This window comes from Candoia aspera, chromosome 1, assembly GCF_035149785.1.
Source record: "Candoia aspera isolate rCanAsp1 chromosome 1, rCanAsp1.hap2, whole genome shotgun sequence".
NCBI lineage: Eukaryota > Metazoa > Chordata > Lepidosauria > Squamata > Boidae > Candoia > Candoia aspera.
The window spans coordinates 339,396,690-339,423,868 of record NC_086153.1 but is presented as its reverse complement, the minus strand read 5'-3'; the positions used below and the strand labels follow the sequence as shown (position 1 = coordinate 339,423,868).

General features: G+C 48.9%; 1 protein-coding gene across 1 annotated transcript in view; it reads left to right on the top strand.

Annotated features, from left to right (window-relative positions):
• KDM4B (lysine demethylase 4B) overlaps positions 1–27,179 on the top strand; it is a 170,716-nt gene that overhangs the window by 140,908 nt on the left and 2,629 nt on the right. Inside the window, exons 13-21 of the mRNA XM_063290916.1 lie at positions 855–975; positions 2,741–2,919; positions 6,897–7,119; positions 9,526–9,602; positions 9,951–10,006; positions 11,671–11,779; positions 24,987–25,172; positions 25,250–25,414; positions 26,528–26,647. Coding sequence (XP_063146986.1) covers positions 855–975; positions 2,741–2,919; positions 6,897–7,119; positions 9,526–9,602; positions 9,951–10,006; positions 11,671–11,779; positions 24,987–25,172; positions 25,250–25,414; positions 26,528–26,647 — 1,236 coding nt within the window. The remainder of the gene's footprint in view (positions 1–854; positions 976–2,740; positions 2,920–6,896; positions 7,120–9,525; positions 9,603–9,950; positions 10,007–11,670; positions 11,780–24,986; positions 25,173–25,249; positions 25,415–26,527; positions 26,648–27,179) is intronic.

Genomic DNA, 27,179 nt, shown 5'->3' with positions numbered 1-27,179 from the left:
CATTAAGGGAGGGGAGAAGAGATCTTATTTGTGGGCCAGTCGTTCTTCTCACACAGATGACTAGCCGTTGACAGGGTGGCCCTCTCTTAAAGCACTTCGTAAAGGGCAAAGATGCATGTCTCACCTGTTCTCATCGCCAAGATGTTCTAAAGGAACATGACTCTTCTGGATTTTCATTGCAGCTCTTTCTAGCTTTTCAAGCTGTGGCTTCTTGCTCTGTCCATTTAATATACTGAAAGTAACTGTTAACCTTCTTACAGCTGCATGTGCTTCGCAAGTCCATGGGGCCTGGAATTCAGAATTCAGCAGATAGAGAACTTCATTTTGGATTTTGATGTAACTGCCTAGTCCTTATTGTGGTTAAGACAATGCTGGAAAATATGTGGGCAATGCTTGGAACAATGTCGCCAAAGGCTGAGCAGAACCATCAGTGATTTGTCTTGCTCTTTTACTCCTTTATTATAAGTAGAACAGATAAGCAGATCAGCTCATTTCTCACGTTCAGCTTCCCTTGCTGAGTGCTTGCAGTTGTAGGGTATATACCACTCTCTCCGTCTTTCCCCTTCTCCTGACCCACAGAATTTTGCTGAGTTACAGCAGCAAAACGCTGATCCTCTGATCGCCTGGACCACAATTCCTGTCACTGCCAGATCCAGGTGCTCATGGCTGGAATGGTAGCATCAGGATGAAAAGCAGATCAGAAAAGCCTGTCCAAAAAAAAAAAGCATTAATGGTTCTACCTTGGAGCTTTTCACCATAAGACCTCCATTGTTCCCATTGTAAGGAATACAAAATAATGCTTTCTCTCTTTCTCTCTCTCTCTCTCCCCCTTTTGGTGGCTTTTTTTCTTTCAGACTACTTCTACTTTCTCTAAACTCAAAATGGAGATCAAGAAAAGTCGCCGCCACCCACTGGGGAAGCCCCCCACCCGCTCCCCGTTGTCTGTGGTGAAGCAGGAAGCCTCCAGTGATGAAGGTAAGTTGGAAGTGACGAGGGCTGCTTCTGAACAGGCTAGCATTTAGTAATTCCTCTGGTTGCCCTAGGAAACCGAGTCGCATCTAAGAGAGCAGACAGGCTGGAAAAAGAGTAACAGATCACTCCAGTCCTCTTTTGCCAGCATGCTTGATTCTGTGTTGGCTGTGGAGGAACCATGGTTAGCATGGAAGCACATCTGGGCAGATGGTGAAGGGATGAAACATTCTCATCTTCCCACCATTAGTCCCCTTGCTGTGGGCTTTATTTTCCCACAAAATCACAGGCTACGTAATCTCTTAGCAGACGCATAAAAATTTTAGCAGGCTAATACATTTTCCTGTTTTTTTTTAAAGCAGCTTGTTAAAGATATTTGAGGTATCTTATTCTTTTTACTAGAGAGACAGACAGACAGTATGTACAATATCATACAGGCAGATCGTTTTTCTCCTCCTCTTTAGCCATGTTGTCAGATACGTGTCTACTCAGAAATAAGCTTCATGGAGCTTCATGTGGTTGGGGACTGAACATTTGAGCCACAAAACAAAAGGTTTTGAGGCAACTTCCTTTAGTATCCGAGCAGTCCAGCTGGTGGCAGACTGCAGCCTCTCTGCCTGTTTGTGTGTTTCTGCCTCTACCAGTCAAGCTGTGTGCCCCCCACCCCACCACAGAAACCTTTGCTGCGTCATAACATAGATTAACAGACAGAAAATGGCTCTTCCATTTTTGCACAGCATCTGTGCAAGACGCCATCCTTTCATCTGATGGCAGCTCTCCCTTGAACAGTTAAAATAGCTGTGAGCATTGATTGCATCACAGCACCACAGCAATTAGTTTGGGGTGGGAGGGTTGAAGGGGACAGCTGGCAGGTGGTTTTTATCTCTTATCTCTTACTTCTGGTTTGGGCTTCATCCCTGTCTTGTTGTCTTGCCGGATCTGACACATGAGGCTTTGCTGCCAAAGCATGTTGCTTCTTGGACCCTTGAGTCACAGGGCTGTCTGGCTTGCCAGATCGAATGATGGCTGTTCCTGCACGCTGTCAGGAAAATCCCAACCCTTTTGAATTGGATATCCATGCAAGACCACACCGCAGGAGGAGGAGAGTTGGCCGGGGAGGGTGATTTATATGTTTGTAAAATATCGAATGATTGGGTTCAGTATTTTACAAACCAAGTTTGTTGGGTTCCTGCCTTTAGCTCTAAATTTGGGCAGGTCTGCAGTGATAATGCTCTTTATTTGCTAAATCCACTCTTTTGATCGACCCTGGCCATGTTTAAAGCTGACAAAACAGAGGTAAGAGCCTCCTTTGAGACAGTCTCGCTTCCTTTCTACTTGATGTCTGGGGTTGGATTTGAGTTGGTCTCCTTCGATCTAGTTAACCCCAACTTCCTTTTGAGAGCCGTAGTAATGGATAGTCAGTCTTTAAATTCGATCATAAGGATTTTTAAAAACTACTTTAAGCAGTCTTGGAAATTTAGTCAGGTCATATTTTTTTAAAAGGGGAAAGTGATTTAACTTCTGTTTTAAGTTAATTGGGAGGCATTCCCTCTCCCTCTCTTTCCCCCTTTTGATCTTTATTTTAGTGCTGGCTGAATTCCTGGAGGACTTGCCTGCTAAGTTATTCTCATAATTGTTCAGCCTGTTGGCTTTAAAAAGCGCCACTGTCAGAAAACCATCCATTCTTTTGAAGGTTGCACACGCCATTCCTTGCCACTGCTTCGTACGCCTAGTTCTGAACTTGCTCTTCTTGGCTCATCTTGTCCTTCAGAAACTCTCCTGTTCCCTGGTGAGGAAGATGTTGGTGACCCTGAGCCCCTGAAGTCCTTGCTTTCCCTCCAGTGGAAAAACAAAGCGCCCAACTTTGCAGCGGAAAGGAGATTCAATGCTGCCGCCGCGCTGAGTGAGCCATATTGTGCCATCTGCACTCTCTTCTACCCCTACAATCAGGTATTGTGCAGCTCTTCCAGGGGCAAATGGATCCTTTAAATTCCTCCCTCACCCAGGGAAGACATGAAAGTTTAGCCGTGGTAAAACAGTGGTGGTGAACCACTAGTCTAGGCATTTTTCCAGCGTGGCTGGGTTAGTCCTGTGTGTGCTTGCGTGGTTGGGGAAGAGATGGAGATCCTGAGATACATTCAGGCTTATTGATGTAAGAGAGTAAGATATTACTCTCCCTCCTTTGGCTGGCTGGGACTCAGCAAAAGTTGCCTAGATCCTAGACACTGATTGATTGATTGGCTGGCTGGCTGACTATGAGCCATCAAGCTGGTGCCAACTCTTCACGGCCACATAGATTTCCTCCATGATGATCTGCCCTTCCCCTGGTCCTTCAGGTCTTCCAGTGGTGCACCCAGGTCCCTAGACTTAGTACAGTTAAGTAAGTGTCTTTACTGAATTCTGGAATGGAGCCCTTCAGTCCGTTGCTTGCCCTTTCTAAAGAATAGGGTGAAATCTCTTTTTCTCTCCTCTGAGTTTAAGCCCAGTCCTGCTTCTTCCTGCCTTTCCATGGCTTAGCAAACATCATCTTTACGTTTTGCCTGTTTAATGCTAGGTGGTAATCGGTGTTCCTATCCTGGGAGAGTCTAATACAGCATTATATCCTGCATAAACTGTGGAAAACACATTGAATTTGAAATATTTCAGGCTTGAAAGAGTTGTTTCAGGTCTGAAATGGAGTGTTCCAACCTGGATTCCAATATTCTCCCAGCCATTCCAAAATGTTCTGCATTCAAAAAGGGGATCTAGAATCATCAGAACGGTTGTTTCAAACTCAAACTGTTTTGCACACTGCCATACAGATGTGCCCCCTTCAAGACCCTGGTTTCCTCTGTTACGCACGCTCCCAGGTTCGGCTCGTGGTCACTCACTCACACTCTCACAGCCTGTTGAGGCACGCGGATCTTGTCAGCCCCCCCCCCCCCGCTTTCCGCCTGGGTTTTCCAGAGAGGTGCAGCTAGAGCAGACAGACACACAGCCCTGGTCAGCAGCCGGGAAGTAATTAGGGACACGCACCAATCACTTTAAACAGAACAGGGAGGCACAACAGGTTCTTTGGAACACACGGAGACCCAGAGAATTTAAAGGAACAGCAAAACTTTACTGGTTGCAAGGTACATTTGCTCCTTCTCACACGCACGCACACACACTCATCCACACTTACCCACGTCCTCCTCAACTAGGCTGCTACTAGGCACTAGCTAGAGGGACGGAAGCCGCCAAGTCTGGATCCAAAGATGACTCCAGGAGTGGGTGGGCTTCAGGACCCCCTTTAATCCCCAAAAGTTCCTTCTTTGTTAATTAGCTGGGATTGGGGCTTGGTGGTTCTCTGTGTGCTCAGGCCCAGCTTCCTTTGTCTGGTTCAGGTGACATTTTTCCTTTGTTTCCTTACTGACTTGCTTCCTTCTCACCTACCTCCCTGAAGGGATCTTTTAGACAAGATTATTCCTGGCTTTTGTCCTCTCTGCTTCATCTTTAGTTATGGCAGCTTCAGCCTAGTCTCACACCTTCCCCTCCAACTTTTGGAGGGCAGTTCTTGGCATCCTGGGCAAAGACTGGTGCACCCCTCGAGTTGATCAAAGTTGCACACAGCTCAAGAGAGGTAACAATTCAAAAACGGCAATCTTACGCTTGACTCCTTTTTTTGCCACTGTGAATTGTTTAAAGCTGTAGCTGTTGGTCAGAGCAATTTGGGATTGACTGCTGTTTCAAGAGCCTTCAGGTGGCAGTCTGTGCAGCAGTTTGCAAGAATTGCAGTGGCTAGTCTATATGGCTCACTTAATTCACACAGCCGCCTGGAAAACATTACAGTTGATGGCTGATTGGATGGCACCTCTGCAAACAGTGTTGAGCAGCAGTTGGAAGGACAGAATATAATATTCTTTTCCAAAACTTAATTTATATGTAATTTTTCCATCATTAGAGTAAATAAGAAATAATATTTGTATGTCTTTGATGGGCACAACCCAGGCTTCTCTGATTAACAGACGGTACTGCTGGGATTTCAAGTTCTGCTCCTTGGGAGTTGGAGAAGATGCAAATTTTCCTTGGCAATGATTGCCAAACTACATTAAGCCAAACATGTCACATGTATTTGATGCATGGTTTTTTACATCTGGTTCCCATGTTCACTCCATAAGCAGACTCTGGCAACAACTGAAAAAGTAAAATTCCAAAAACAGCCCAACAAAAAAACTTCTGAAGTCAGATGCAGATAGTTGATACGCATCCAAAATGAAACCTGAAATAAGCATTGCATTCTGGACATTCTGCTGAATTCCCCAGCCAGTGTGGCTTTTTACGGATTTGACCGTTAATAACTGCTGCAGCTTTCTAGTCTGGGTTGGCCAGAATGACTGGCAATCTGAAGTATCCTGGAGCTGAACTATCTAAGGCTTTATGAGCCAAAACCAACACTTTGAATTGGGCTCAGAAACTTACTGGCTTCTGTGCAGCTATTAGAGAATTAGTGTTATATTGCAGTCATGGCTTTCAGCCACTAACACCTGGGCCACTGCATTTTTTTTTTTACAAACTGCTGTTTCTGAGTGGTCTTCCAAAGCAGTCCCAAGCAGAGTGTTTTACAATAGCCCAAGGGTATGATGATAAAGGCAGGAGTCACTCATCCGGGCTTTGTGGTCCAGGTAGGGCTGTAGCTGGTGCACCAACCTGAGTTGGGCGAAGTCCCCCTTGGCCACAGCTTCCACCTCTGCATCCAGCAGAAGCTCTGTAAGGCCAGGAGGTCTCCAAGTTGTGGACCTGGTCCTTCGGAGGAAGGACAGCCATGTCCAGGACAGTCTTTGGGACAGTTAATGAGCCAAGACATTTCTGGACTAACAGTAACTTTAGCTGATATTCAGTGTAAGTTTCTTTTGGCCCATCCAGACTCTTCCACCATCTCTGGCGCTGTCTCAGATAGAGACGTATTAGATGAGTATCATCAGCATCCTGGTGGTGCCTCAACCTGAACCAAGAGACGACTTCTTCTAATGGCTTCATACTGATGTTAAATAGCAGTGGGGAGACAATCGAGCCCTGAGGTCCCCTGCACTGGGGCAAACCCAACCTCGGCTGCTCTTCCCCCATTACTATTGACTGAAGCTGCTTGCTAAGATAGGGGTAGAACCACCATAAAATGGCGGGGGGTGGGCTCGCAACCCCCAAAAGGAGTCAGTTGTTTACCATAGTTGATGGTACCAACAGCCACCAAGGAGTCTAAAAGGACTAAGGGGTTTAATCGTACCTTCCAGATCCTGATGCAGGTTACCCACCAGAACAGCCTGTGTCATTTCTGTCCCACGTCAGGGTCTGGATCCAGGCTGGAAGGGATCCAGATAATCTGCTTCAATTATTTTCTTTGATCGTAAACGGGCATTTTAATAAGGGCATGGACCTTTCTGTACTAAATTCTCTTTCTGCACTATGACCACCAGCATATTTGAAAAGGGCTAACTTTTAAATCCTGTTAACAAAATAGGAAATATAGGCTGAACTGTGCTTTACCTAAATTCTCGATATGGAATAAACCAAAACAGTTAAGGGGCCGAGACCACAATATGCTCCCACCTTGTTCTCTTTAACTAGGAATTAAACGAATAGTAGTTTGCCAAGTTGGCACCTTGTAGGACTTACTGCTTCATTTAAAAAAGTAACAGCTGCTTTCAAACTTCTTATAGCTGTAAAAGAGGACTGGGGGTAGATGGGAACTCAAAGCTCACTCCACTCATTACGAAGGGCAGCAAACGCTTCCTGTTCAAACTGAGCAAGGCTGAGAGTGCAACATGTGATAACCCTAAGCAGCTTAAAAGTAATTCCGTTACTGTTGTGGGGAAAATGCTTCCCGAGTAGCAGTTTTCCCTTCTCTGACGGGTGAAGAAAGATGGATACCCTGCAGTAGTAATTTGGGTAATGTGTCTTTCTGCTCTAAGGTCTTGCCGATGGAAAAAGAGACGGCCCCGCTCCCCAGTGCTGAAAGCCCCTCGCTCCAGCCACCTTTTAAAAACGGGCAGAAGACCAAGCCTCTGATCCCTGAAATGTGCTTCACCTCAAGCAGTGAAAACACAGAGCCCCTCCCTTCCAACTCCTACATCGGAGAAGATGGAAACAGCTTGTTGATCTCCTGTGCCAAGTGCTGCCTGCAGGTCCATGCCAGTAAGTGTGCGCTGAGATTTTGTGTGGCAGCAACTTTTCTGCCGGGTTTCTCTAGCCAAAATACCTGTTCACCCTCTACGTGTAATGGGATCACATCTTTGTGAAAGTGAAAGGCAAAAGGTCCCCTGTGCCAGCACTGAGTCATGTCTGACCCTTTAGGGAGGGGACGCTTTTGCGACGTTTTCTTGGCAGACTATAGCGGGGTGGTTTGCCACTGCCTTCCCCAGCCGTCACCTTCCCCAGCAAGCCGGGTGCTCATTGTACCGACCTCGGGAGGATGGAAGGCTGAGTCGGCCTGAGCCAGCTATCTGAGAATCCAGCTTCCACTAGGATTGAACTCCAGTCGTGGGGAGAGTTTCGGTCGCAATGCTGCCGCCTACCACTCTGTGCCACCCGAGGCTTTCGATCACATCTTTCCATGGGGTCAAACCACTGGCACGAGCTGGCTGCGATTCCAATATGTAGGGCTTCCGATACGCAGGTCAAGAAAATGCATTCAAATATTAGCAAGGCTGTCTGGGGGAAAAAAACATAATTTTTAGAAAGAGGAATATATATTTTACTTTTCTGTTGCTTGGAGCGCTCTTGGAAGACAACCGGCTGCATCTGTCCCAGGATGCCTATCGTCCGCCCCAGAAGGGTCACATCTCTGTGACCCAGAGCGGCACAGCAAAGGCAGTATCGTTTAATGACCCTGGTGGGCAGTGTCACAGGGTGCTTAAAACACTTGTGAGCACCCCACAAGAAAGCTTTGCGGTATCCCCAAAGATAGCCTGAGCCATGGCTGTAAAGCCAATCCCCAGGGGGAAATCAGAGGGTGCTTCTGTAATCAAGTCTGACTTGGAAGTATCCCCTAGGAAGAGACCAAGGGGCATTTTTATGTCATCCACTAAAACCTTCCCAGCCTTGGCCATTCTGATCTTTTCTGTTACAGATTGGGCTGTTGCCAAGATAGTATCTATCAGAAGAGGGTCCATTATTTTATTGGGTCCTTCTTTCCCTCTGACCCATCCATTATGGGCTAGCCTCCACTGAAGCCGTTGGTTGGCCAGAAGATAAGGTCTAGGGAGGATTGAAAGTCATTTTCTCCTAAGGGTAGCTTTTCCTCTGCACACCTTTTCAAACAGCTGATCATTTTATCAAATTTCTGAGCTGTTTTTGTTTCAAAAAAAATAGCAGTCTTGAAGCTCAGAAATCATTTAACTAATTTCAGCAGTGCATGAGGATGGATGGAAGATGTAGCAGCAGTGGTATAGAGCAGCCTTTCTCAACCTTGGCAGCTTGAAGAAGTGTGGACTTCAACTCCCAGAATTCCCTAGCCAGCAAGTTTGCTGGCTGGGGAATTCTGGGAGTTGAAGTCCACACATCTTCAAGCTGCCAAGGTTGAGAAACACTGGTATAGAGTGTAATGAGAAAGGACATAACTGGCCAGATCCCCTTGCAGCAGTTTGTTGCAAGCTTTGCCTGTTTCATTAGCTCTATTTAAAATAACATAGATATTAGGCAAATCGGAGCCAGACCTGTCAACCCCCCCCCCCCGCCAACCGGGCCATCTGTCTCTTAAGATGCAGAACGTGAATCCTACCCAGTGGCGGTCCAGTGCGCAGGTGTGTGCCTCATTGTACTTTGGGTCTCTTTTTGCATCTTTTCTAAAAACATATCTTTTCTTCCAAAAGATTACTTTTCTGTGGGTTTCTTTTTCTCGTGCTCATGAAGCAAGAAATCAGTGTTGAAATTTCATGGTTTCTTCACAAAGCTTTTGAGTTTTATAAATATTTCATTTGAGACCCACAGATTGCATTTTGGCTTTCTAATCAGCCTTCCAAAGGAATGGCCCCCAAGCTCTTTTTAAAAAGAAATTATTTATTTAAATTAATCACACACAGGCATATGTTTCGGTATGTGCGTCGTATGGGTTTCTGTTTACAGAAGGGAAAAAGATTGGAAGGAAGTTTATATGATTAATAAAACCTCCCCTTGGCTCTGGGATAGTAATTGTTAATTACCATAGTTTCCTCTTGAGTGAAATGTTTCAGTGTTATCTTTGTTTTTGGAAGTCTTTATCACAAAGCCTTTTAAAAAAAAACCTGACGTTTCCATCTGCCCAAAGACGGCATTCAGAGAGGGGTTGCTGGGGACCGGTTTCCCCTGGACAAAACCCTAGCATGAGCCTCTGAAGAGAAGTGCTGTCTGTATATTTTCTGTTTGCGCTGTTACGTGTACTTTTGATGATGGAGAGAGAAAACAGAATATGCATCTTTTACTGGATTTGATTTAAATGTCTTATAACTAGATTGACCCTAATACCAGGGAGGATTGAGCTCAGTACAAAAGATTTTAATGGATTGTTGTGATCTTTTTTTCCCCAGCTTTTTTCAGTTTGATGCTTTTTCATTGTTGTTACAGGTTGCTACGGGATACGCCCGGACCTTGTGAACGAAGACTGGGCCTGTTCCCGTTGCTCAGCAAATGCAGTGCTAGCGGTAGGCAGACCTCTCTCTTGGCGGCAGAAAAGGCTAAGTGGAGAGGGCGGGATCCCAGCGCAACGCTAGCCTTGAACCCAAGATGGCTTCTGAGATTTCATGGGCAGGGATGACAGTGATGATGATGGAGGAGGAGGAGGACTAGAAACCTGTGATGATTGTTTTTGTTGTAGAAGCGTCTGGAAGGTGCTTCATCAGGAATGTAATTCCTCTTCCCTCTCCCTCTCCCTCGCCCCCTTGCCCTGCAATTCCCCAAATGTTTTTTGCTGAAGTTTGTGGCCACCCTGCATCAGATAATTCAAGGGTTTTTTTAAACAGTTAAATATAATTTCCATGTTGCTTTCCCAGGATTGCTGTCTCTGTAATCTCAGGGGAGGAGCCCTTCAAAGGACTACAGATGGAAGGTAAACGGGCATAAAGTTTTGTTTTTTAAATGTGGGTGCCCTGTAATGTTGACTCCAAAGTATTTTTCTGCTAAGATACCTGCACTTCTTTCCAGAAGAATAGGTAGCTGCTTCTACAGCAAAGGGTGCGTTATTCAAAGGAAGAACTGCATTGTTAAGTGCATCACAGTCAACTGACATTTTACCAAGACCGTCAGGATTTATTTGTTTTCAGCGTAGTACAAAATCTTAGAAATTTCATTGCTTTAACTCGGAGCTGCTTTTATGTGTTTGTTGAAGTCTTTAGGATGCTTTAAGGTAGCTTAATACATAGGGATTTTGTATGGCTCTTTAGTTTTCAGGCAGATTTTTCACAGCTAAGCTTTTTGCTTAACCTTGCTGTTTCCTGTTTCAAACTGGCACACAGTGACTTGGCTGCTCCTCTGCCATTAAGCTGCAGTCTTTTCTCCCTAACTGAGGGGAGGAGCTAAGCAGGAGAGAAAGGCCGTTCTTCAAAAGAATCCAAATTTTGAGGGAGAGATTAATGTTGCAGATGTAGAAAAGGTGGGGGAGGACCCCTCAAAGGGTCCATACATAACTGTTCCAGGTCATTAAAAAGTTGACTGGTCCAGTCAGTTGCTGCCATGTAGCTATTTCCTAGATGGGTTGGCCAGTGTAATTCCAGATTGCTAAGTTTTGCTCCTGCTTCAAGCCCTTTCCAGACCTTGCAGCAGGAACAGCGTAATAAGAGAGCCAGGCGGTGTGGTATTGGAGTGGTAGCTGAGAAAAATCAAGGCCAGGGTGCTTCGCAGCCAGGGAGGCTCAATAAATGATTTTGGTCCAGTGAAAATCATGCCTACGTCCACGGTTGCTGGGGTATCTTTGGAGCTGGGGAGGCAAACGGTACGTGTACCACCATGAATCCATAGAGCAGAGGTGGGATTTTAATCATCGTGATAGACCCAGATGCACTTAGAACTCTGGTTTGAAGTGATTTGAACAATCTGCCATTTTTGTGGGGATCAATCATATTATCATCAAGAGGAGGTGAGTAAGTCAACATGCCTGGGAGAATGATGCTTCTCACTTTGGCTGGCTGATGAGATGTGACACAGCATGATGCTAATAGCAAGTGCTTGGACTGAGAGTGTCTCCTGTTGGGCCTTAGAAGAGAAAAAGAAGAAGAAGAGACAACGAAGCAGCTGAGGTGATGTATCCGTAGCCTTGAGACATCATTCATAGACCTTTTGGAAATGTTTTGCGGGTCTGCGTTGGGAACGCTTAAACACACAAAAGAATTTATCTAGGATTTCTTTGGTATTTGAATGCAGTGGAACGTAAAAAAAATTGAAGGGTGAATGTTGGGGAGAGAAGTATTTTATAATACGTGGCTCTTAGATATACGTCTGTGCCAATATATATATAATCAACCAAGACATCTTACGCTGATTGGAAGTCTTAATAAAACTCCAACCAGTTTGGACTCTGGACTGTGAGATCCTGACAAGTGACAGTTTCGAGTCTCTTCATTTTAAGACCAGAATTGTTCATTGGGCAGCCGTGGAGATGCCTGTTCCATTTCTTCCTCCATCTTATTGACAACATTATTTATTCTGACAGCTCTCTGAGATCTAGGGAAGGAGAGGGGGTTTCAATTTCTTTTCTCCATCTTGGGTGTTTCCTAGGTGGGTGCATGTCATCTGCGCGATTGCTGTCCCAGAAGCCCGTTTCGTCAACGTCCTTGAGCGCCATCCCGTAGACATCACTGCCGTTCTTGAGCAAAGGTGGAAGCTGGTAAGTGCCACCTTAGCCCACCCTCGAACAAAGGTGGAAACTGGTAACTCGGTTGGGAAGGGGAACTGACATTGACAGGTTAGTAGCCCCTGCGGGCCTTGGCTGGACAATTAGAGAGCCTCTCTTGTGCTTTGGAGAGGCTTGCCCTCCCTCCCTCCCTCCCTCCCTCCCTTGTGCAAATGGGGTTTTGGACCCTGCTGTGGAGGTGAAAAGCATTCATTATTCAGGCTGGCGTGACAGCACCACATTGATACACAAGCAATAAATTGTGTGGAGCCAGCTCCTTTATGGATAACCTGACATTTTCAGCCCGCCATCCTCTTCATTACCCATGCTTGTAACAGCAAATTAAAAATCCTTTTTTTACATGGGACTTGCTTGTAGTGCTTAATGGGCCTCCCAGGAGGAATCCGTTAAGTCCTCTGGCACAGGGCATTGCAGCCTCTCGGCATCTCTGCGTTGCTGCTTTGGGGCATTGCGTGGTCTGTAGAGGCAGGTGTGGATTTAGGCTGAAGCGGTGGTCGTCTTCCTGGTGCGCCAGCTGCACCTTGCGAGCTGAGGCTGCAGCGATGCTGGGAAGCTGCATTCATTGGGGCGTCTCCTGGTTTTGGGGCCAGAGTTCCATCCAGAGAGAAGGAACTTGAAACCCAGCATTCTGGTGCTGCTCAAGGCCTCTGGCTCTTGGGGAGGGTTTGTGCATTATAATGTGGCTGGTGGAACCCTGGGCATTTGCGGGGAGAGGGCAAAGGGGCAAGATTTTATTGTAAACCGCCCAGAGTCCCCCATTGGGGGAGATGGGCGGTGACATAAATTTAATAATAAATAAATAAAAAGGGGGGGGGGTGAACAGGGAAGGGCAGCTGGAGGAGGAACCATGCCGATGATGAGAAGCTGGCAGGCACGGTCTTGAATGCAGTCCCAAGCTGGTGGCAGGAGGGCGCCCATTTTGAGGAGTTGCCTTCGCCTAGGGCAAACTGTCTCTGCATTCCTGGCGGGGAGTGAGCCCAGCAGTTGGCAGGTAGAACTCAAGGGCCCGGGCCTCAACTCTGCCTTTCTGTTGAGCGCTTACTGCTCAGAGGTAACCCAGGCTCTGGGTTCAGCCCTCGGAGAGTCAGGTTAATTAGCTCTCTGCAAGTTTTGAAAACGGAATGCTCGGTGGTTGGAACAAGGTAGTTTCCAGTGCTCAGAGGCAAAGTTTTAAATGGTCTCCCGTATTTGGGCTACCTTGAATTCAAAAGAGTAGCCAAGGGTCTCTGCCTTGTATTTCCACTTCTGTGCTTTGCTGCGGAAGGTTCAGCAGCCATTCAAACACCAAAAGGTTCAGATCCTTCTCTTCTGCACTTCCTTTAGTTTCATTTTCCTTCTTGTCGGTGTATCGCAGTCCCTTCTTTCTAGGTGTTGACCAGAAGGCCAGCTGGCCAGCTGTGTTGTGGGGGGAGAGTATTGGGAAGCAGGGAAATAAAGGCTGAAATGAGGATGCTGCCATTTGGGAGCGAAGGGAAATTCCGGTATATGGGCTGCAAAATCTGGAGTGGGGGAAACAGACCAGGTTTGAATTAGTCTCTTGGTGGGAGGGTGGAGCAAGCAAACATTCTGCAGCAGACAAACTCCGTGCTGCAGTGACCCGATTTGAAAACGAACAGTCTGTTGTCGGTTCTTCGTAACCGGATAGCAACAGGTGATCTTCGAGAAAACCGGTGCGCACAGGGAGCGAGCCGAGGGAGGGAACTCCGAAAGCCCTGTGGCAGGATTAGGGATTAAGGGGAGGAGGAGCAAGTGGGGGAGCTTTCTGATGCTTGGGCACGCTTCAGGGGGTGGCTTGGGGAGGTAGAAGACACTGTCCTAACAACAGACACCATTGGGACAGAATCCCCTCTCTTCCCTGGGTGATTAAATCCAAAACAACCTTTGGAAGCCGATCACGAGACCTTCCCCGTAACGGTGAAGGCGGGCTGCAGCAACTTGATAGCTGGTGAGGCTTTTGCGGGGAGAGAGCCGTTATGCCCCACTGGTGGGATTTCAGTCAGCAGAAGTGGAGCCCTGGTGAGGAGGAGGCCGGCACAATTCTCCCGGCTGCTCCCTTTGCTCCTCCCCGGAGCAAAGTGGGGAAATAGTCATGAACTTGGAAGGGACCTGAGAGGTTATCTGGCCAACCCCTTCCTCAGTACAGGATTTATCATGAACAAAAACTCCTCAATTCATGTGGCAGCCTGTTCCGCTGGCTGGCAACTCTTAGTCAGGGTGTTCCTCCTGGTGCCAGCCTGAATGTTCTTCCTTGGGGTCTCCATCCATTGGTTCTGCTCTTGCCTACCGGAGCAGCAGAGAAGAGAAGTCCCCTCCTTCTGCTGATCCTGCCCATATCTGAGGACTGCTTTCTTCCCTCCCCTCAGCCTTCCCTGCTGCAGTCGAAACACACCCAGGCCCTTTCACCGTGCTTCGTAGGGCTCAGTTTCCAGGCCCCTCACCATCTTAAAGCCCTTCTCTGAACCCACTCTGATTTGTCACGGCCCCCCTTTTTTTTTCAACTCTGGTGCCCAGAACTGGGTGAAGGGGGTTGCTTAAGGCTAAGTGGATAGAAGAGTGACTTCCTGTGATCTGGCTCTGTGCTCCTGTTCATGCACCCCAAAACAGCATTTGCCTGCTTAGCACCTCCGTCCCACTGCTGACTGAGGTTCAACTTGTGATAAAACACCCAGATCCTTTGCATGTAATGACTGCCAGGCCAGCTGTCTCCCAGCTATACTTGTGCCTTGCAGTTGGAAGGGACTGCTGCTCCTGATGTCTAACCTGAAGCTCCTTCCTTGTGGCCGTGACCCGTTAGTTCAGGTCCTGCCCTCTGGGGCAGTAGAGAAGAAATCCGCTCCTGCTCCTTTGTGATATTTGGAGACTGCTTCCGTATCTCTCCTTAGGCACCTTTTCTGCAAACTGAACAAACTCGGGTCCTTTAACTATGGTCGGCTCACGTGTAATGAGACGAGCAGAGTCACCTACATCTCTTTCACTACTATTTTTATTTATTTTATTTATTAATCAGGTTTATATAGCTGCCCATCTCATGAGAAGCGATTCTGGGCGGTGTACAGTAATCAATAAAAAACAATGTATATAAAAAACAGGCATTTAAAGATACAAAAATCAACATGAAAAATTGAGATTAGTTAAGATTAAATATATACAAACCCCAAGCAGAGAGAATGAGTACATCCCCCTCAGTAGTGGAGCCATCTAGACAAGTCTCTGGTTCCCTGGGACCCCCCGGCCTGGTGGCATAACCAGGTCTTGAGGGACTTACAGAAGATCAAAAGGGGTGGAGCTGACCTAATGTTGGGGGGCGGGGGGATGTTCTATGAGGCAGGCAGCATGGCAGAGAATGCCCACCACCTGGGTATCTGCAGCATCCTCCTGCCAGATCTAATGGGCTGGGCTGATAGATCAGGGAGAGGCAGTCCCTCAAATAATCTGGTCCCATGCCACAAAGGGCTTTAAAGGTTAAAACCAACACCTTGAACTGGACCTGGAAGCCAAGTGGCAACCAGTGCAGCTCATGGAGCAGGGGCGTGACATGCGCTGCCCTAGGAGCACCCATAACTGCCCGCGTCACTGCATCCTGCACCAGCTGAAGCTTCCAGATGCTCTTCAAGGGCAGTCCCATGTAGAGCGCATTGCAGTAGTCCAGACGGGAGGTGACGATGGCATGAGCGACTGTGAGCAGAGCTGTTACCAAGCCAACCCTCTCATCTCCCATTCTTGTACCTTACGTTTTTCCTACCTCCTTGCTGATCTTGACATTTTTCCACATTCAGTTCCATCCTCTTCCTCTCTGCCCGCTGCTAAAGCCTCTTGAGATCTTTTTGAATCTTCCCTCTCTCCCCGAAAGTCTTTGCACCCTGCCTAGCTCCGAAATGTCTCACTTTGTCACAGAATAATCCCCTTGTCTTGCTCTGGTGCGCCTGCTTATTTAGAAAGTGCATTGTTTGTGTGGCTCCTGATGGGGCTTTGCAGGGCCTGTCTGTAAATTATTTATGATGTAGAATTTCAGAATAATTAGTTGTCATCCCCTCTGTTGAGTACATGAATTGTGGCGCATCCTGGGGTCGACAACCGGCTTCTTACTCATAGCTGCAGTGATGATGGCTGTTTGATGCTGTTCAGCGCTTTTCAAGCTTTCTGCTGTATTTCCAATACAGCACTTTTTTTAAAGGGACTGGTGGCGAAAGGGAGTGCTCAGGATTGAGATCCTTCTAAGTAGCAAGCGTGCTTCTCTCTGAAAGAATGCGTCCCCACAGCCCCTCTCCGCTGCAGCCCCACAACTCCCAGGCCGCCTCAGGAGTCCACGGCCAAAATTCAGCAAAACAGCCACGTGCAGTGGTGCCTTCTCTCCCCGCTTTTTGCGGCACAGCATACTTGGTAGAATAGATGTAGCAATGCATCCAGTTTCCGAAAACATTTGCAACCCGTAAAAATGAAAAAGGGATCAAAGTTTCATCCGCGCTCATTCCAGCAAAACCACTACATTGCTGCCACGCGCCCTGGGAGACAGCAGATAACAAAGAAAGGAAAATTGCTTTCTCCCCAAGAAGCTGAAGCAAATCATCCGGCTCGGGGTGAAGGCCTAGGCGTTGTGTATGTCCTGGGGACTGAAGTAGAAATAGTCGGAAGGAGCCTTGAGAAGGCGTTCCAGACCAAGTTCAAGGGAACCTCTCATTCGTCTTCTCCCCCAGAGCACAAGACCACGTTACTGAGCCCAGTCATCTAATTCCAGGGAATTAAGTAGAGCCCTAAACAGATCCAGTCATGCACAAGGTTGAACTAGTTCAGGTGGAACTAGGGGAAAACGTCAACTTGGTCAGTTGACCCATTTTGCGCGCCCAAGTCCTCTGAGAAAAAGGGGAAATAGAGGAAAGGAGAACCAGGGATGCGGGGCTGGTTACCAGCTTGACTGGCTTCAGAAACGGGTTGGACTAGTTCATGGAGGTGGAGGGAACGGGGGGCTATTAGCCCTTGATGGTTGTAGGGCTACCTCTGATGGCCATCTACTAGGAAACCAGTGGGCTTCCTGGTGCAGTTGGTTGACCACTGTGAGAGCAGACCGCTGGGCTGGGTGGGCCAGGGGTCTGATCCAGCCAGGCACAGCTTCATTTCTTAAGAGCGGCTGAGGAAGGAAGCTCCTCCCTTCCTCAGGGTTGTGATTGGCCAGTCTGGCAAATGGGGAAGGAGCTAGTGATGTCCTGACACCTTGCCAGAAGGCTCAGGGTGCGAGGGCACTCCTGGAGCAGAGTGAGGCAGGGGCTCTCTTTCCCAATACAGCAACTTCTGTCCAAGTCCAGGCAGTTGTATTCCACCAGAACCACTGGGAGAGAAATGAGATTGGTGTAAGGGTGTTGCGGGAGCGGGGCCGTTGAGATGGTGAGTTGCACGCTCAGCCCTGAGAGACAGATCCTGTCCCCCTAAATCACTTAGCTGAGGAGGGAGGACGTGGGCATAGCACGGAAACTCTCTGATCTCCGCAAATACCAGAAATAGATGAATCAGCTTCCAGGCTACTTTCTGTCGTTTAGCAGAACTCTGGAAATTCACCAGGTAGAGCCAGGTGTTACGCTAAGACACAGGGCATCTCTGAGCCCATGCCCCCACGCAAGACGTCGCAAAGCGGCTTCTGGGATTGGCTGCGTGTCATTTCACGCGAAAATTCTTCTCCCGAGCATTCTTTTGGGGAAGGTGGGTCCAATTGCTGTTAGAAAAATGGGGTCAAAGATCCTTGCCAGGTCACAGCACCATCCCACAATGGCATTCAAAAGGCCCCTGGAGGGAAAAATCTTGAAGTCGTAGGAGCTTTTCCATGGTTGACCCATTTCAGCTTTCAGCAAATTGGCTTAGAAATAGTTGCTGCCGGTTCCAGGAGGTGAAAGCAAGCCATTCCACTGGCAATTGGCACTTTTTTGCACACGTTGGACCTCTGGCCTTCTCATGTCACTCCTCCTGGCCTCTGATTGCTTCCCACAGCTCGGATTGGGGTTGCAGTTAATCAGAGGTGCTTTTGAATCAGTCTGCCAGCTCCAATTGAAATAACAAACAGAGGCTTAAAGAACGACGTCAAGGCTGCATTATAAAACAAGGAGGGAGATGCATGTAGACAGTATGAGCTTACTGAGTGATTTTGGGGTTGGAGGCATGGAGTTTCCAGGAAAAATGGTTGGGCAGATTTGGTCAAACGCAGCTGTGAATATTCTGCTTCTGATTTGGGCTGAGACTTTGAGATTTGGAAAGGAGCAGTTAGTCAATGCAATAATTTGCTGTGGTGATTAACATTAGACAAACAGCAATTTTAGTTATACTTTTGTGCTAAATGCTGTACTGGCTTGGCTGACACGATTTGGAGCCGCGGTTGATTTAAAAAGAAAAAAAAGCCGAGCTGTGGAGGATGCAGTGCTGGACGGTGCCGGTACCGATGAGGGCTCCGTATTAAACAGTCCATACCGAGTCCCTCTGTGATCAAGGCAAGCACCGGGACCATTTGAGGTGCCCAGTGGCACTCTCCGAAGGGGCAGTTTAGCGGCTTCTTTGTCGGAAATAGGCCTCCCCCTTCCGCAGGGTGGATTCCCCAGGTCGAGGCCCGGGGAGCGCAGCGAAAGAAAAGCCACGTCATGGGATGCTTTGCCATTGTGCACTGAAGTTTGTCTTTCTTTCATTTTCTGGATGTGGATGGTTGTAAAATCTCCAGCTACCCAGCTGGGAGTCTCAGGCAGCTTAATGAAGGACAGTGACAGCTACGAAGGGGTGTGTGGTGGGGGGGTCACCCTGGAAGCAACCCCCGGACTTATACAGACTAAAGATACTCCACTGATAAGACTGTGGGTGACTCTGGGTAACAGCCATGGGCAATGCCCTTGATCCAGTTTGCCCCTCTGATTAGGGGCACCCCTCGGCAGATGGCGGTACGAAGCTCCGGCATCGATCAGACACATGAGATTTGGCAGGGGAGGACTTGTCTGACCCTCCCCAAATATTAGAGTAGTTCAGTCTTCCTTCTAAAAATCCCCTGGTCCAGGGCTGTAGGCAGCGAGAGACACCCACTTGTGAGGTTGAACCGGGGCCGGGGTTTTGCTTCCAGTCAGTATCCCAGACGCTGGTGGGTTCCTTGTTGCTGTTTCGTGGTGGGAGAGATCAAAACTGTCCTTAACCTGGGACCCCTACACAGGGTCTACAAGATCCACTATAAATGTACTCACATCTTCAACTCCGCAAGATGGTTTTCTTTTTCAAGCAGAATTCCCCAGGCAGCATGGAAGTCGACATGCTGGGGATCCTGATTTAGGAGCAAGGTCACAGGCTTCTTGGGCAATCGTAATTAATCTTGTCTGGGTAGGCAGCATTGGCTGTGACTTCTAGTAGGTTTTGGTTAGCTTGTACCTTATGCCAGGTTAGTTAGCTAACAGAAGGAGCCAGTAAAGATGTGGAAAGCTTTGGATTTTGTAACTCACAGCGGCATGGTCTGCTGCTCCCCACCCCCACTGCAGAGTGCACACAGAATGTCTGCCTCTGCATCCTTCGGCAACCCACGTAGGTATTAGAAATACAGGCAGTCCTCGGGTTACAATGGCAGTTGGGACAGGGATCACTGTCCCTAAGCGACGTCGTCGTAAAGTGCGACGTCACATAATCACATCGCTTAGCGACGACCATCCCAACAGTCCTCATAATCCCAAAACACGTGGGTCGTTAAGTGGGAAGCAGCAGGAGTCCCAGGTAAGGAGTGCGAGGGTGCCACAGTGGGGTGGGGGAGGCCGGGGGTCCCCTAAGAGGCCCAGTGCAGGCCACTTGTGAGTTGGGGGAGGCTGGGGAGGGGGTGCTGTGGCACCATGCAAGGGCAGGAAGGCCGTGGGATGCAGGGTGCAGTGCAGTCGCAGTTGCAGGAAAACCAGGAATGGAGGGCACGGTGCAGCACAAGCACAGGAAAGCCGGAGAGGGACTTACTGGAGCGACTTGCGACCTTCCCTGCCAGCTTCCCCTTTGACTTTGCTTGTGGGGAGCCGGCAGGGAAGGTCACAGGTGGCGGTCATGTGGCCGCAGCTCCCCTCAACGTCGCAATCACGTGGCTACAGGGGTGCTGGAGTGTCGCGTCACGCGACCAGTCCTTCGCCCTTCGGTCTATGGGATTCCCTGGGGGGGAATGAGCCAACGATTCCCTCGCAAGGGTGAGGTCGAAAAAACAACGGTAGGCACAGGATTCTTTTGTGGTGGAAATAAGCATGGCTGTCCCCTGCTGAAAGCGGAGGAAGCGGCGGAGGAAGAGGGGAAGAGGCCATAATTTTGCAAGCCTCATCTGCCATGTGGTTGCCTTCGGACAGGAAACCGGGTAGCTGTTGGCTTCTAATATGCGCTACAAACAAAGGGGATGTTCTGTCCTTCAGGAGAGTTTGAAGCTGCAAAAAAAGCGTCATGAGAGAGGGGGGGGTAACAGGGGAAATATATGCATCAAACATGGCCACAGCCATTTGAGTGACATACATACTATCTAATATAACATTCAAAGGCTGTTCAGGGAAAAGAGACAAGGCTAGCAAAAAGGCGGCTAACTCAGCCTGTTGGGCAGATGCTTGTGGGCCTGTTAGGCGTTTATGCCATTTGCAATTATTTTGCCATGTACAAGCCCCTATGGTTTTGGAGCCGTCTGTAAAAACAGTGAGGGCTTCCTTGAGTGGCTGCTGAACGAACGGCGAGGTTAGTGTAAAGGGTACTGTTCGCAACAGTTGCAATCGAGGATCAGGGGGAAGATGGCATGACACCTGGCCACACCAGTCCTCCAAGGCATCCTGCAGTGCAGTGGAGTTTTGTAGGAGGGGTTCCCATTGAGTAACCTTAAGGGGAATGTACAGGGTGGAAACATCCAGTCCCATTAGGGCTCTAATCCTCTTCCGGCCTTTCTCAACAAGAGAGGCCATTTGTGCTGCTCTGGTGATGATGGATGTCTTAGGTGTGTGCGGCAAGTGTAGCCATTCTAAAATATGTAGATGTTTGTTATCAGACGTTTGGACAATGATGGCAGTTAATAATTGATGTGTCGAAAGAATGGCAAGAGAGGGTAGTTTGTCAGTGAGCGCACGGTCCACCCATTGGGTCGTAAGGACGGCATTGACCTGTTGTAGGGCGTGCAATTGTTGTTCTGTAAGGTATACCTTGTCAGCTGGGTTTGTCAAACCCACTAACGCTTGGAATAAAGGTGATAACATGGGTGTAGTTAAAGCAAGGTATGCGCGGGCCCAGTTAATGACCCCCAGACATTGTTGTAATTGGACCAAGGTGGTCGGCTGGGGAAGCGTGAGCATAGGTAGAAGTGGGGCAGCAGTGGAGGCTAAAACTTTGTGGCCTAGATATTGCATTGGATAACGAGACTGGACCTTTTCTGGTGCAACGTGCAACCCTGCCGTTGCTAGGGTGGCTAAAAGAATAGGAAAAGTTTTTTGAACTGTCCCTTTCGGGCCCTCAGCAGCGACTAAAATGTCATCCATATAATGATACACAAGAAAATGCGGAAATTGGGATCTATAGGGTTGCAATGCTTTATCGACAAAAAATTGGCACATTGTGGGTGAGTTCAACATGCCTTGTGGGAGGACCTTCCACTGGTACCGAGCAGTAGGCTTTGAATTGTTAAGTTCCGGTACCGTAAATGCGAAAATAATTCTGTCCTTTTGTGCCAAAGGTATGGAAAAAAAACAATCCTTGAGGTCTATTACAATAAGGTCGTGTCCTTCCGGAATCAAGTTGGGGTTGGGAAGTCCACACTGCAAAGGTCCCATGGGCTGAAGGATGGTGTTGATAGCCCTAAGATCCTGTAGGAGGCGCCATTTGCCAGACTTCTTTTTGATGACAAATACCGGAGTATTGTATGGGCTGGTGGAGGTTTCGATATGGCCTTCAATTAACTGCTGTTGGACCAAGATATGTAAGGCGTCCAGTTTCTCTTTGGTGAGTGGCCATTGATCAACCCATACCGGCACAGAGGTTTTGAGAGAGAGAGAGAGAGACCCTGAAGGGTCCTGTAAAGCCATTAGGGAAGTTGAATAAAAGCGTGGAACTGTGAAAGCAAGTCACGGCCCCATAGGTTACAGTGCAAAGGCAAGATATAAGGCTTTAGATACGCTGTAATATGAGAATGAGCAGTCACAGCAGAAAGCCAATGAGAGCTGACCTTAGCGGCCTGTGCTCCGCCTACTCCTTGCACCGAGGAGGCTTCAGCGATAGGCCAGGAGGAGGGCCATTCAGCGGAACGAATGACAGAGACGTCGGCGCCGGTGTCAATCAAGCCTCCGAAAGAGCGACCATTTAGTGTGACAAGGAGGGTGGGTTTAGAGGTTTGGACTGGTTGCTGCAAGGCAAACAATGATGGCATATCAGGAGAAGGGAGAAGTATGAGCGTGGCGACAATTGTTCCTTTATTTAAGGAAAAGCACCTATCTCCCACTCCTGCCAGAGCAATTTGTGTCAAATCTGATGAATCATACAAATAGGGAGCAGCAACCATTCCCTCAAGCGTAAGCGAGGAGTTGGGAATAAGCAAAGCAGGGGTAAGAGGAGGGAGGGGTTTATGCAGCGTGACAACAAGAGGAAGGGAAAGGACAGCCCCCGGATCGTCATACAAAAGATCCTCTGCCAACTCCACAGGGAAGCTGGTGATGGGTAATTCAGCCTTTGGGGCGGGGTTAGCTGACAACCCCCGATCTAGTTTTCCGAAGGCTGGTGAGGGGAGGAGTTATTGCGACATTGCGAGGCCCAATGATAGCCTTTGCGGCACTTGGGACAAGGAGTTTTAGGTTTGGAGGGGGGGGGCGGCCCCCTTTGAGTGGAAGGGGGCGCCCCACCTCCCCCGGGTGCACGGCATTGATTCTTAAAGTGGCCCGGCTTCCCACAATTGAAGCAATTTCCATGACGAGTGACTGCGAGGGCTTCCGGGGAATGGAGCTGAGGGGAGGGGTTAGTAGAAGGCAGCGAGGTGGTAATGGCGGCAGCGAGAGCGCTCACTTTGTGAGAGGTGGTACCAACGATTCCGCAGAGTTGCAGGAAGTCTGCAAGCTTTACACCCGGTTGATTGACTGCGGGTTGCAGAATGGTCTGGCAGTCATGATTAGCGTTAGAGAAAGCAAGTTTCATTAGCAGCTCATGTTTAGCCGTGGCATTATCAATTTGTCGGTCTAAAGCAATCTGAAGGCGACTTATGAAGGAAGCATATGGTTCATTTGGTTCTTGCATTATTTTCAAAAACGTTTGGGTGGATTGAGAGTCGGAATCATCCACTCTTTTGAGAGCATTCATGGCGCACATGTGAATAATAGCAAAACAACGACGGGGGGAGTTCTGTTGCTGGACTAAGGTTGCGAATTGTCCCTTTCCTAATAATTGATTTGCGGTCACCCCTGCGGGAAGACCTCTTCTAATTTCTACTTCCACCCCTTTGTCGTATTCAGATTGCCACACAACGTATTGCGCCGGGGTCATAAGCATAGAAAAAAGCATTTTCCAATCATACAATAACATAACAGTGTTAGCAGTAACTAAAGAGTCTAAAACTCCCCTAGTAAAAGGAGAGTGCAAGCCGTAGGTGGTTACAGCATCTTTGATTTGTTTCAAAACCTTAAGTTCAATATTGTTATACAAATTTCCTCCCGCCGCCCCTAGGCCGATGGTCATGGGAAAGGCAGAGGGACTCTCCATTTCCAACGAGAGGGGGGAGGAGAGGAGTTCAGTGATGGCGCCTCCTAGGGGGTGGTGTTGAGGGGATCCGGGGGTTGGAGCTGAAGGGGGAGGAGGAACGGCTGGGTATGGAGGGGGTGGTGGTGAGGCAGCATCGAGATGGGCGGCAAGAGGGGGTGGGGTTTTTGGGCCGGGAGGAGAAGGGCAAGTTTCCGGGGAAGACGGGGGAGGGTAAAGAGTGTTGATGGCCGCCATAACAGCCTTCCAGGCAGTCAGAATAGGCACGGGTGCTCGTGGGGTATCATGAAAATATTTTCCTATCCTTTCCCAAGTGGATGCTTTGAGCGACCCCTCTGAAGGATAGACAGGGCAGTGTCTGTCCATGTACAGTAGGAGTTGAGTCACCGATTTTTTTGAAATGGGAAAGATGGTCGTACCGTTAGCCTTTTGACAAGAGTTAGCCTTCTTCACTAAATCATAAAGTTCGTCCCTATGAACTGACGAAACTTTGGAGAGTGGGGAGCCCATTACTTACGATTGCAGAGCCTTTTCCAGGTGCGTAGTAACGAGAGTGAAGGCAGTGCACCTCTAGACAGAGATCACACCGTGAGACCGAAGGGATCCCGGACGAGCCCCCAGTTGTCGCGTCACGCGACCAGTCCTTCGCCCTTCGGTCTATGGGATTCCCTGGGGGGGAATGAGCCAACGATTCCCTCGCAAGGGTGAGGTCGAAAAAACAACGGTAGGCACAGGATTCTTTTGTGGTGGTGAGTGACGCTACATCTCAGGAGGTTGCTGGTACTGCCTCCTGGTGCCACGCCCCCACCTCCTTTTATTCAGCAGTTCTATCAGGGCGGGGGAGTGAGTACAAAGAGAATAGGGAAATACAAGTCATGCCCTGAGGCTACGTGAGAGACATGCAATCTAGCTGTGCAGTAATGGAGTCAGGTACGTCACACTGGAGTGGCTGGAACTCCGAGGATTGGTCGTACCTCCATTGTTTCAGCAATGCTGTTACTTTGAACAGTCACGGAACAAATGGACGTAAGTCAAGGACTGTCTGTAACTCTGGGAGAATTGAGGCAGCAGCCAGAATTAGCAAAGGGTGTCAGAGGAGCTACCAGCCCAGGCCAGTGCATTCTACTACACCGCGGGGAAGCCCACAAACTGGGCACGGGTGGGAGAGCCTCTGTCTGCTCCCTGCGTTCCCAGAAGTAACCTCTAGGCTAGGGGTAGTTGATAGCTTTCTCCTTTGGAAGGTGGCCTGGCACAGGGTGTGGGATCCTTTGGTGGGCCAGACTGAGGTCTGGCTGGGCTCCTTGCCTCTAGCTTTGGAGTCTCAGGGCTATGTTGCGTCTGAACCTCGGTATTCCGCCGCTCCCAGTGATTTGCCTTTCCCGAATTGCTCACGCTTGGCAGTGCTCCAGCAGAGAATCCGAACTTCGCACTATCAGAAGCCCTGCAGCGATGCTGAATCCTCTGCTGGCCCGTAACATCCGCTCCCCTTCCTTTCTAGAAATGCGTGTACTGCCGGAAGCGGATGAAGAGAGTGTCGGGGGCCTGCATCCAGTGCTCTTACGAGCACTGCTCCACATCGTTCCACGTCACCTGCGCCCATGCGGCAGGAGTGCCCATCGAGCCCGACGACTGGCCCTACGTTGTGTCCATCACCTGCTTCAAGCACAAAGCAGCCAGCCACGTTGTAGGTCTCCCTTGCACCTGCCCCTCTTTCACCGTCCCTGGTCCTTGCGGTTTATCTAAAGTCTTGGTCTTTTATAGCTTCCCTTTTCCAGGGAGGTCTCCCTGAGCCAGACGGTCATCACGAAGAACAGGAACGGCCTCTATTACCGGTGTAAAGTGATTGGGGTGACAACGCAGACCTTTTACGAAGTCAATTTTGATGATGGTTCTTACAGTGATAACATTTATCCAGAAAACGTTGTTGTAAGTAGCCTTGAGGGGCTGGGTGTCTTCGAGTGGGGTGTGTAACATCCCCAGACGTGAGAGTCCTCTTCCTCTTCTGGAGGGGCAGAGCGTCATCGGAAGCGGAACAGCCGCCAGCCTCGCCACACCCAAAGACGGCTCCGGTTATTTTGGTGCCCGGTTGGGCCGAAGGGCAGAACCGAGCACTGGAGAGCTGCTGTCCCTGGACCTGGTGGAGCCGCGGCCTGGCTCCGTATCTGGTGGCTTTGTCTGTTCGTTGGAACCGTCCGTAGCGCAATGGCAGGGACTTGGTTTAGATGCAGGATATCTCTGATTCAGTTCTGGGCATCCAGGTCAGGATTCGGGTTGCTCCCTCCCGAGTTGTGCTCTTCAGTTGCCAGAATTCTCAGCGGTTAGCCATGCCACCTAGGAATTCTGGGACTTCTTGCAGTCTGGAGAAAGCCCAGGTTGGATAAGGCTGATACAGATGAGAGTAGACACACATCGGGTTGCTCTTTGGTACTTCGTTGGAAGTGTTACAGGTAGTCCTCATTTAGTGACTGCCCCATACAGCAACTTTTTGCAGTTATGACAGTGATGAAAAGGTAACTTAGTGACCAATCTTCGCACTGACGACCTTTGCAGGTCTGTAAAGCAAAGGAAAGCCGAAGTCAGATCTCAAGCGCAGTCGCGCTTTGTCTTAGTGACTGCTTCGCCTAACAACTGAGTTGCTGGTCCCAGTTGTAGTCGCTAAACAAGGACTACCTGTACTCGGTGATGGTGGAGAACAGGCAGCCGAGGAGGAAGGGGGGCAGCAGAGGGACTAGACAAGAAAGGTTCTACAAGCATGAGAACCTGTTTAACAACTCTGTTCTGTAAGCTGAGGTCATTGGCTGGGGTGCTGGCTTGTCAGTGGTTGCGGCTCAAAGGTGGGCAGAGTCAGGACCCATTTTGAGAAGGCAGGTCAAAGGTTTTAAGGGTGAAATAGCTGCTTAAAGCAGCTGCAAAATCTTAAGACACCCATGTTCATTCCTGAATCCCCCGACCTTCCCAAAATGCAGCACAGCTGTGTGCCACAAGGTGGGGGCCATATCAATCTTCAAACTAAATAAAATAAATAAATTGGTTTCTCAGAGCAGAGACTGCCTTAAGATGGGACCGCCTGCTGAGGGCGAGTTGGTCCAGCTGCACTTGACCAACGGCATCACTTACCAAGCCAAGTTCATTGCTGCCCACGTCAGCCAGATCTTTCAGGTAAGATCCCAGTTACCACCACCACCTCCTCCTCCTCCTCCTCCCCCTCCCCTGTTCAGACTAGATACTCTCACTGTGAGGGCCTTGGCCTGCTTTTGGAATTGAAAACTTGTCGTGATGCCTCTCCAGGGGCATCTGGGGAGAGCTGATGAACAAGCTGTTCTTTGTAGTCTGGAGAGAACAAGATATTTGCAAGCAAACCGGGTTGTGTTGGTGTCTTGGTTGGCAGAGAAAAAGAGAAACTCCAAGAGGGTGGTTTGTGACTGCTAAGAGGAAGCCCTTCTCTGGATTTAACAAGAACTATGATTGATTGATTGATTGATTGATTGATTGATTATGTGCCCTCAAGTCATTGTCAACCCTTAGTGACCACATAGATTTTCTCCATGACGACCTGTCCCTAACCTGGTCTTCCAACAGTTCCCCCGTTGCCCCTGTAACTGAGTCCATCCATCTCGCTGCTGGTCGTCGTCCTCTTCCCTTTCCTTCCACCTTTCCCAGCATCAGAGCCTCCTCTAGAGAGCTGGGCTTG